A 12,185-nucleotide genomic window follows, 5' to 3' on the forward strand; every position below is an offset into this window, starting at 1 on the left:
CCCGTGATGTCTGCTGACAACGAAGATATTGTGTTTGACGCTATCTGGCGCAACCCTTATACTAGCACACAGGCCATTGCACAGGAGACGAACATCACCCGAGCGTCTGTTATGCAGATATTGTATACCCACAGGTTTCACCCGTACCATCTGAACTTACACCTGGAGCTCCATGGTCATGATTTCGATGCCCAGCTGGCATTCTGCCAGTGGATCCTACAGCGTGTGAACACTGACCCTGTTTTTCTAACGACTCTCTTATTTATGGACAAAGCACGATTCTACAACAGTGCAACCATTAATCGCCATAATATGCATTAATGGAGTGTGGATAATCCCCATTGGGTGCAACAGACAGCTTTTCAGGTACAATGGAGCGTTAATGTATGGTGTGGAATCATGGGTCATTACCTCATCAGTCCCCATTTCTTTGAGGGCTATCTGATCAGCCAATGCTATTTGCAGTTTTTTCAAGATGAAATACCACCATTTTTGGAACATGTGCCACTCCTTGACCACTGCTGGATGTGGTTTCAACATGACGGAGCTCTACCTCATGTGGCAGTGGTCATCTGGAGCCATCTCCATGCAACGTATCCTGATAAATGGATAGGAAGGGGAGGACCTGTCCCCTGGCCCGCCAGATCGCCTGATCTTACGCCCCTGGATTTTTCCTGTGGGGCCATGTAAAACAACTGATGTATGCACAGGAGCTGGCCAGTCCTTGTCACCTTAGACAGCTCGTCACTGAGGCATGCCAATTCATTTCGCCAGAGATGTTGCAACGGGCCAGATGGTCCTTACAACATCGCGCGCAACTCTGTATCGACCACGGAGGTCATCAGTTTGAGCAGGTGCTGCGTCGAACGACATGGATAACTGAAATCCTGTCACATGTTTCCTAGCCTCTATCAACCCAGCTCCATACCACTGGCCCTTTTCAGGGTCAAATAAACAAATCAGTCCTTGGAAGCTATCAAGTATACAACCTTTCCACATCCCAGGAAACTGAATATTAAAAAAAAATTTCTTATGTGGGATTCAAACCTCCTACCTCGAGCACAGGTCACTATCACGTATCTCCCTGCCCGCTTGCCATGTGTGCTACTGCGATACTTAACCTACGGCGCCCAATTCCCAGCCCATGCTCCTGGTCTGTGAGCCCCCCTCCTGTTTTAAAGTACATGTTCTGCGTATCTGTACTCATTTTACAGGTTCATTCGAGGTACCCATGATGAATTAATAATGGCGCTCACAATTCCTGCTGTCTTCTAAGCCATAAACACATATCTCATTATATTACCTCGGTTTAGAGAGAGGGATCTATGTCTTTCAGAATTGTAGTAAATGTGAAGGGATGCATCAAACTGTTAAGTTGTTCAATCCGTCGAAACTAAATCAGGATAATATTAAATTTTGAAAATACCTAAAAGGGAAAATATCTCGTAATCATTATACCAAAAAGTGAAAGTGCCACTGTTGTGTCTCATTTGTTAGTTATCGATTGTTACATTTTTCACAAAGTGCCAAATATCTCTGAAAATTTTAGTTCCGTGGAACAAAACAAAAGACAGGCTGAGTGACTCAGACGGTTGAGACACTGGCCTTCTGACCCCAACTTGGCAATTTCGATCCTGGCTCAGTCCAATAGTATTTGAAGGTGCTCAGATATGTCAGCCTCTTGTCGGTAGATTTACTGACACAAAAAATAATTGCTTCAGGACAAAATTTTGGCACCTCGGCACCTCCAAAAACCCGAAAAGTACTTAGTGGGACGTAAAGCCAATAACATTATATTATTATTATGAACATAACAAAATTTTCTGGGTTGAATGGCTCAGATGGTTGAGGCAATAGCCTTCTGACCCTAACTTGGCAGGTTAGATCCTGGCTCAGTCTGGTGGTAATGGAAGGTGCTCAAATATGTCAGCCTAATGTCAGTAGATTTACTACATTTTGGCATCTCCAAAAACCATAAAAGTAGTTAGTGGGACATAAAGCATACAACATTAATTAAGTCGTAACAAAATTATAGGAATTCATATTTCCAATCTTTTTTTACCTGATACATTTTTCCATACCAGATTTTCATTGATATAAATTTTTATTGCCAACTTGGAAATGTTGTTTAGTTGTCATGGTAATGAAGTAACTGGTGGTGGTGATTGTGGTTGTGGTTGTCAAGGTACAAAACCGAGTGGTTATCAGCCCTTCTGGATATTGAAGATGACTACGAAAATAAGAAGGAAAAACATGCAGTAATTTGATAAAAACCTAGGCCTTGAATGCCCTAAAATTACAAAATGTAAGGACATCCAAAGTCCTAAGCTAATAATAATAATAATAATAATAATAATAATAATAATAATAATAATAATAATAATAATAATAATAATAATAATAATAATAATAATAATATAATGGGTCCTGGGAATCAACCTGGGAGGAGACATTATGACTCTGGGAAATGGGAGTGAAATGCGTTGTTGCCAATCATCTGCAACGTGAAAATATTGGATTCAGCAAGAGAATCCAACTAGCCTCTTTCATTCCAACTCCAGCACATAACCTGCAAGAGGTGTCCCTGCTAAGCCGAGCAACCCAGTGGAAGGTTGGGTACCAATCCCAGCGGGAAGTTGGGTCAGCGAACAGATCAGTGCTGGGGGCTTGAAGGCTTACAACTTTGACAGTTAACAAATTGTTACCTGCGGGTAACCACCCTAAACTTTTTTCTCAACTCTCGCAACATGAAGAAAATGACCAACGGAAAAACTACCCCAGGTGGTATAAAATCCACCCCCAGTTTTGATGGGGCAAACAAGCCTTTGGATCCTGGGGAGCTTGCACCTTCATGTAAGACGAAGAAACATTTTAAGTTCTTGGCGACCATCAACATCAACTCCCTCCTAGAGACAGGAAAACTAAAACCAACACTAGATGTTTTAACTGAACACAACATCCTGATAACAGCTGTACAAGAGACCAGATTCCTCGATCAAGAAGTGATAGAATCACAAGGTTATTGGATCTACAAAGGGCAATCCGGTGAAAGAGTGATGAAGAATGTGCCTCACTTGGGGACAGGCTTCATAGTCAGCAACAAAATGATCAACTCCACCATCTCCTTTTCATCTCCAAATGGAAGAACGTCCACTATAGTTTTTAAAACTCCCAACAAAGCATATACAGTTGTTAACTTCCATGCACCTACTAATGACACCAACAGGAAAGATATTGAAAATGTGGAAACCTTTTGGAGGGTACTCAAAGAGACAATGGACCAGATCCCAAAGCACCACATAACTATTTTAATGGGGGACTTTTATGCCCAGATTGGCAAAGAGAGAAAATTCAAGAACATAGTTGGAGATTACCCAGCCCACAAGAGGACCAACAGGAATGGAGAAAGGCTGATTGACCTGTGGAGAAATTACAACTTAGTCCTCAAATCTACAGCTTTCAAACGGCTTCCTAGGAAAGCCATGACTTGGAGATGCCCTAACCCAATGCCTGGGGAATTCCAACTGGACCACGTAGCCATCAGTAGAAGCAACATCAAAGAAGTGCTGAATGTCAAAGTATTGAGAAGTGCGAACATTGATTCAGACCACTATCTTTCTTTGATCAAAACCAATTTCATCCCTCTTAAAAGAAGTCACGAATTCCAAGGTTCAATCCAGCCAAGCTGAAAGATAACAATAACTTCACCGAGACTCTGGCTAAAAACAAAGACAAAAAAGATTGGCCCCAACTACAGAAGGCACTAATAGATGCAGCGACTACCACCATCCCAGTTAAAATTGAAATAACTGATAAAGAGATTCAACCTATTCAATACAAAAGAATAAGAAATGTAGTGAATTACATTCCCATTTAATAATAGGTAAAAATGTTACCGGTTTCGACCCTAGTCCAGGTCATCATCAGCCAATTAAGACAAAAAACAATGCATAGGATCAGTAGAAGAGGTGATATAAAAATGAAATGGGGGTAGACACTGTAAAACTTAGATGAAGTAAAATGCAAATCACTCAAAAGAAAACAGTGCGCAATTCTCTGAGCGGAAGCATAGCACACGCAGCACTAGGCAAAGTCCCACAATGTTTACGAATAGCGGAGAACGATTAATTGAGCCAGTTTTTAAATACTGTCAGGCATAAAGTCACATCACAATCGAACACGTACGAAGATCCATAATCGTGCAGGAGTTGAAGATGAGTAGATCCATTGAAGCAACTTGCCAGTTCCCTGTGATTAGCGTGACACATTCAGTATCAGGCACTGTGGTTTCAAATGCCAAAGTAAAATGGAGAATAGCTTGACGATCCAGTAATTTTCCTCGGTCACGGGAAAGTAAGTATATAGATAAATATAATACAATTCAATATAATTGAATAAGTAATTGTGCTCCTATAGAATTCTTAGAACAGTTGACGTGAAAAAACCATTGTGAAGAGAAAAAATATAGTAAAAAGCGCAATACTGGAAAACAAAAGAAAATGTATATGCACAGTGCGCAATTTTTTAAAACGTAAAAAAAAATTCAGGTCTTGATTGAAGTAGTCGAAATCGGCGCAAGGCAGGAGTTGAGTATGAATGAGAAGAACCAAAATGAAGGTGGAATTTATAAAAAAAAATTTCCTCAACACCATTTGACTTCAATTTCTTTCATTCTTCTCTTATTCCATTATTCCTCTTCCTCTATTAATTTATTCTATCTTTTCTTTTTAAAAAAAATTATAAATTCCACCTTCATTTCGGTTCTTCTCATTCATACTCAACTCCTGCCTTGCGCCAATTTCGACTACTTCAATCAAGACCTGAATTTTTTTTTTACGTTTTAAAAAATTGCGCACTGTGCATATACGTTTTCATTTGTTTTCCAGTATTGCGCTTTTTACTATATTTTTTCTCTTCACAATTGTTTTTTTATGTCAACTGTTCTAAGAATTCTATAGGAGCACAATTACTTATTCAATTATATTGAATTGTATTATATTTATCTATATACTTACTTTCCCGTGACCGAGGAAAATTACTGGATCGTCAAGCTATTCTCCATTTTACTTTGGCATTTGAAACCACAGTGCCTGATATTGAATGTGTCACGCTGATCACCCGGAGCTGACAAGTTGCTTCAGTGGATCTACTCATCTTCAACTCCTGCACGATTATGGATCTTCGTACGTGTTCGATTATGATGTGACTTTATGCCTAACAGTATTTAAAAACTGGCTCATTTAACCGTTCTCCACTATTTGTAAACATTGTGGGACTTTGCCTAGCGCTGCGTGTGCTATGCTTCCGCTCAGAGAATTGCGCACTGTTTTCTTTTGAGTGATTTGCATTTTACTTCGTCTAAGTTTTACAGTGTCTACCCCCATTTTATTTTTATATTGCCTCTTCTACTGATCCTATGCATTGTTTTTCATCTTAATCGGCTGATGATGACCTGGACTAGGGTCGAAACCGGTACCATTTCTACCTATTATTAAATGGGAATGTAATGCACTACATTTCTTATTCTTTTGTATTGAATAGGTTGAATCTCTTTATCAGTTATTTCAATTTTAACTGTAATATTCTTCAATACGGAACAATGAAATTTTTAACTTTAAATACCACCATCCGGGCGGTCAGAAAGAACAAACATTCATGGTGGACAACTATTTGTGACAAAGTAATAGAAGAGAGAAACCAAGCATGGCCAAAATGGAACTGTAACAAAAGTCTGGATAACCATGAAAACTTCTTAGAAACTAGGAAAACTGCTACTAAAATTATCAGGAACAACAAGAGGCGGTACAATAAAGATATCGTTGAACAAGCAGAGAGGGATTTTCAAAGAAACAACACTAGAGACTTCTACCAACTTTTTAAATCTCAAATAACACCCTACTCAGCCCCTACACTTCACCTTCGGGGAGCTGACGGAAAGCTGAAAATGAACGATGAAGAGTGCACCACACTTCTAGCAGAGTATTTCAACAACCTTCTAAATTCAAAGGAACCCAAGGAGAAACTGCATTTTGAACCTCAGAATATTACTAAGTCGGACTCTCTCCCACCAACAAAGGGGGAGATCCAGAAAGCCATTTCAGAATTGAAATGTAACAAAGCAGCGGGCGAGAATGGAATCATAGCAGAGCTCTGATGAGGAGTCAATCCAAAGTATCCATGAAATCATATCTAATATCTGGGTGACAGAAGTGTTACCTAGCGACTGGACCCCAGCTATCATCCACCCGTTACACAAAAAAGGCGACAAATCAGATCTCAACAACTACAGAGGGATTTCCTTTGTATCAGTGATGTACATGGTACTCTCCAAAGTATTATTCACAAGAGTAGAGGCTCAACTAGACTCCTGCATCGGAGAGTACCAGGCTGGGTTTCGCAAATCAAGGTCATGCGCCAAACAAATCCTGAACCTCAAAACCATTATCACTTACAAAAACCTAAGCGCCTCATCCTACATAGCAACATTTGTTTTCAGAAGGCCTACGATTCAGTAGATAGAGAGTCACTCTTCCAGGCACTCGCTGAACTGGGACTAGATAAGAAAACCTTAAATCTAGTGAAAGCAACTCTTACCAACACTACAGCCAGAATCAAATTCAGAGGGGAACTGTCCCAGAGCTTTGAGATCAAAATCTCCAATCCTCTTTAACTGCCTTCTTGAAAAAGTCATTCGTGAGAGGACGAAAATGCTAAAGGATGACTCTGGATTGAGAATAGGCTACAAAAAAGACAAGTTAACTGTCAACACTTTAGCCTTCGCAGACGACCTTACACTCCTCGCATCCAGTATGGAGGAAGCTAACCATCAACTATCCTCTCTTGACCACATAGCAGCTAAAGTAGGGCTGAAGATCGCCATCAACAAAACACAGTTTATCACCAACATCAAAGATGCATCCAAATCAGTCCCACTGGAGAACAAAACAGTACAAAGGACTAACTCCTTCAAATACCTAGGAGAATGGATAACCCCAAACATGAATGAAGATCAGGCCATGAACAGCAGATGAATCAAATTGGAAAATGCCTACCACCTATGTAAGAATATGTACAAATCCAAATCCCTATCCCTTAACCTCAAAATCAGGCATTACACTACTGTAGTGAGACTGTCAGTACTATATGCCTCAGAATGCCTAAACATGGTAAGAAAAGGGCAACTTAGAAAACTGGGGCTGAAGGAAAGGAAGATCCTGAGAAAAATCATGGGCCTTATTAAAGAAGAAGGCAAGTACAGAATCAGGCACAACAATAAACTGTACCAACAATTGGAGAGCATTACAACATCTATGAGGAAGAGGAGATTGAACTTCTATGGTCATGTCATGAGAATGGACAATCAGAGGCTCACCTCCAGAATCTTCCACACCATCTCTAGAGGGAAAGCGACTATGCAAGTGGGCAAGACTCGTCAGAAAAGACCCTCAAGAATTGGACATTGCTCCCAGTGAAATTTATGACAGGAATAGGTACAAAACGTTGATCAGAACATCAAACTCTCTCCAGTCACTAACAGAAAAACAGTACGTCCGGGTGGAGGTGTGAAATGGACTCAGGAGTGAAGACATTCACAGTACAAGAATGAACGTGTACTGGTCAAAGAAGAAAGCTGCTAGAGATAAGAAGCACATGGTCCATAGCAGGCCCAAACAGAACTTAAAAATATAATAATAATAATAATAATAATAATAATAATAATAATAATAATAATTCAATACTGATCTGCATTTAGGACAGTCGCCCAGGTGGCAGATTCCCTATCTGTTGTTTTCCTAGCCTTTTCTTAAATGATTTCAAAGACATTATATACTTATTGAACTTTTCCCTTGGTAAGTTGTTCAAATCCCTAACTCCCCTTTCTATAAAAGAATATTTGTCCCATTGTCTTGAATTCCAACTTTATCTTCATACTGTGATCTTTCCTACTTTTAAAGACATCACTCAAACTTATTCATCTACTAATATCACTCCACGCCATCTCTCCACTGACAGGTCGGAACATACTACTTACAAAGACTTATATCAATAAAAATCTTCCACCTTTTTGATACTTATATTTGCATTTTAGCAAATTAATTAATTACACACAGTACATGTTTCGTTCTTTCTTTTTAGAACATCTTCAGCTGTTTATATAGCCTAGGTGGTTCACTAAGTGTTTATCTTTAAGTACATTATAATCAGGTACCTTGTTCTTAAATACTACGTAAATATGAATTAAAATAAAATGAATTAAAAACAATGTGGTGGTTAAATGGGTTAGTGAAATGAGATGGAATGGATACACTTATAGTTACCGGTAGCCTATTTTAAAAACTATTTCTATTCATAGTTAGCCTATTTTAAAAACTATTTCTATTCATTTGAACAGTTGTTAAAAAGTTTCCAGCACTTTTCCGCTAAAATATTTTGCTTGTCTGCAAGTAAAAAGTTTTTTTTTAAATGTAGGACTTCCTTTGACACTGTTCTGAATATTGTTAAAAGTTCACTTCTTTCACTCCCTCCAAGTGACTGCTATTTGTTTTTGAACTTACATAATCTTGAAATTGGGTTATTTACAGAACCTTGAAGCTGATTGCCATTTGCTAATAATAAAGGAGCTTCCCCATATTCTGAAATGAAATGAAATAAAATAAAATGGGGGATTTGCTTTTTGATGAAAAATATGTCTGCACAAGGAAACTTAGTATATAAAAAATGGTTTCATATCTTGCTGTTGTCAAAATCCGTTCCTTCTATGACCTTGGAGGAGCTACCACTTAGACGAGCAGCTCGTTTTCTTTCTCCGAAGTCTTCGCAGCCCAAACTTTGCAACATTTTTATAATGCTGCTCTTTTGTCGGAAATCATGCAGAACAAATCGAGTTGCTTTTCTTTGGATTTTTTCCAGTTCTTGAATCAAGTAATCTTGGTGAGGGTCCCATACACTGGAACCATACTCTAGTTGGGGTCTTACCAGAGACTTGTATGCCCTCTCCTTTACATCCTTACTACAACCCCTAAACACCCTCATAACCATGTGCAGAGATCTGTACCCTTTATTTACAATCATATTTATGTGATTGTATCTTCCCCTGCACTGAAGTCTGCTAGACAGCATTGCCACTGCAATAAACACTAACTTGTCAACAATGGGTTCAAGGTAGCTCATTTGCTATATGAGTGAGAAAACAGATTGCAGCGTGGCAACTGCTCTGCCGAGTAAAACACCCCACCCAGTACCTAAGTCCTCTACAGACGATCCTGAGTCACGACATCGAACAGAGACATACCTATGATCGATCGCTAGGAACACGCGGATTCCGACATGACCGCCTCAATTGCTCCATTAGCCAAAGTCACAGGGCCTGTCAGAAAATTAAATATTTTATTTTCGTGAACATAACTAATTTTTTGTATTTAAATTTAAATTGTCTATTTTTTAATTAGCTATAATATAAAAATGTAAAGTTTTTTATTTCCTTTAAAGTGTTTGAGTGGGTCATAAAACTTACCGGTGGACTGTTCTTGTTTCCTTTGTAGATATACTGTACACATCCATGGACTTCAAGAACCGCATCATGCTGAGCTTCTGCGATGAGAACCCTGTCAAGTTCTGGAAGGCTTGGAGCTTTCAAGGTTCTTACGTACCGACCGTTACAAGTCTCGCTGTCTTTGAGCATATTGCTCGAGACAGGAATTTAATAAAAGGAGTCGTGGATCCCCTCCAACGTGAGCATAATACTTCCAGTGTCGTGCTTGTCCTTACCTCCTCTTCTTACGCTGACCAGTAGCTGCAAGTAATGGAAAGAACAAGAAAAGGAACACATAAAACAACACAATGATGGGTCAGTGTTTGAAGAGGAAGAAAGGACAAGGACAGTCTCCACATCTTCAAATAGACAGACTCTCACTTCATCAGTCACAGTTCTCGTCTCAGCCACCAATGAGCTTGTTTCTGTTTCCCAATTTCTTTCTTTGTATGACTTGCCCCTGATGCAGATGCCTGAAGGGGCTCCAGGGGCTCTCAATTAGGGAGCACGGGTTGGCAACCACGGGGCCCTTAGCTGAGTCCTGGCATTGCTTCCCCATGCTTGTGCTAGTTTCCTCACTTTCATCTATCCTCTCCCACCTCCCTTGGTCAACTCTTGTTCTTTTCCGACCCTGATGGTATTAGAGCATTCCAGGCCTAGGGCGTCTTTCATTTTCACACCCTTTGTGACCCTTGCCTTTCTTCGTCCCTTACTTCATTTTTTGAAGTGACGGATTCCTTGTTTTTTCTTTTCTTCTTTTTATCTCTCTCTTTGTACCCCCTGCGGGTGTGGAACGCAAGCAGCTAAAAGGGGCATCCAAGGGATGATTGAATTAGAACCATGAAACTACTTGTGATTAGTACTATCACGCAGGGAACAACCTGGGTCGCCTTTACTTGCGAGTAGTACCACTATGTTAGGTATGTAATAGGGTTGTGATTAATAGCATCAGAGAGTGGTTCACTGTGGGTTTCCAGTACCTGTGATTAGTCCACTATACATGGAACACTGTGGGCTTATGTTGCCCGTGATTAGTACCACTATATGAGTGACACCGTGAGAGTGCGCTGCCTGTGGTTAGTACAGCCAGGTGAGGAACACCATAGGTCTGCATTACCTGTGTGACATAGAATACTTGTGAGTAGTACGGTAATGTGTGGAACACCGTGAGGCTACGCTACTTTTGATTAGTACCACAACTTGAGATATACCATGGTTCTACTTTACTAGCGATAAGTGCCATTATGAGGGACTGCTGACCTGGATTTTTGACCCTTTTAGACAACAAGCATCATCGATTAAGGATTGTGCTTCGGGAGCAGCCCCTGAGTCAGTATATAAGATAGTTTCTGGAGAGATAGGGCATTGCGGGTTGGATCCACTCATTGTTTTAAATTCATATTTCATCCATTCATTCTTCATCATAACGTTTTGAATTCTGGTCAGTGGATGATTTTGGACTTTTAAATTGTCATTACATTTCATACCATTAGGGGCCATTGACCTAGATGATAGCCCCTTTAAACAAGAAGCATCATCATCATCATCTTTGTATGACTTAATTTATTACTTGTTTATTCCTTTTCACTACTTAGTTTACATACACCTGGGCTTGTAGCGAACCTTGATAAGAACAGAAACCTGTTTCCACAATATAGTGCGCTAAGTAAATACTATTCTTACGCAAGCATTAGCGGCAATGCCACGTCATTAGACTTCATAGGAATCCTCAACAAATAATTCCAGACACTTACACTTAATGTTCTTAATTTGAAATAAGGTGGGGAAAAGATCAGTTCTATGACCACAAGAGTAGTAAAATCAAGGAGACCTACAGAAGAGTCCAGTGCTGATTTAAAAAATAAAATAAAAAGAAGTAAATTTAGAATAATACAATGACCTTGATGTGTAGGCTGAGGAGAGGAGATGGTGGAGACTCAGATTAGATGAGAGATTTATAAGAAGTATTCATGAACTGCTTGTACATTTGAAAAGTAGTGACCAGTTGCCATACAAAGAAACAACTCCAGGGGATATTGTAAGGAAGCTTGGATTTTGCTTCCACCCTTTCAATAAATGACATGTAATAATGGAATCGACTAGAATTGTTACCTGAAATTATAGGTATCTTGAGATATTAAATTATCTATGAGCCCAGGATATTGAGTAGTTTACCTAGATTAAACGTGATGTAATTCCTATGATACAGTAAAGAAAGGGTGAGATGATGGGACTTGCGGTTGTGCACTAAAAACACCGGTCATCATCATCATCATCGTCATCATGATACAGTAAAGAAAGGGTGAGGTGATGGGACATACTTGTGGTATGCACTAAAAACACCAATCTTCTTCATCATCATCATCATCCATTTTCCTCGACCAGTTCCTGCTGGATTGGGATGTCTATGGCACCTTTCCATTTCCCCTATCCAGCCACTATTGTTCCTCCTTCACTGTGTTCCAATCCAGGTTTCTTCTAATTATACTATTCTTGATCATTTCAAACACCTTAGTCTGGGTCTCCTTACCCTCCCTCCTGCTGTCTGGGTCTCCATTAACCACTTCAGCATCCTTCTTTATTCCAAGTAGATGAAATGTGGGTGTTCTAGTGTCTCCTCTTCCTCAGCGGGCTGCCCTTCCCGACATCCGAC

At 39.7% G+C, this 12,185-nt stretch overlaps 1 protein-coding gene across 1 annotated transcript in view; it reads left to right on the forward strand.

The window, feature by feature from the left end:
• The window catches only part of LOC136874257 (WD repeat-containing protein 97-like), a 125,545-nt gene extending 115,752 nt beyond the window's left edge, over positions 1 to 9,793 (forward strand). Inside the window, exon 5 of the mRNA XM_068227710.1 lies at positions 9,543 to 9,793. Within this exon, the coding sequence (XP_068083811.1) occupies positions 9,543 to 9,793 (251 nt within the window). The remainder of the gene's footprint in view (positions 1 to 9,542) is intronic.
• Positions 9,794 to 12,185: the final 2,392 nt, after the last annotated feature.

Source organism: Anabrus simplex, chromosome 5 (assembly GCF_040414725.1).
Source record: "Anabrus simplex isolate iqAnaSimp1 chromosome 5, ASM4041472v1, whole genome shotgun sequence".
In the NCBI taxonomy this organism is placed as follows: Eukaryota; Metazoa; Arthropoda; class Insecta; order Orthoptera; family Tettigoniidae; genus Anabrus; species Anabrus simplex.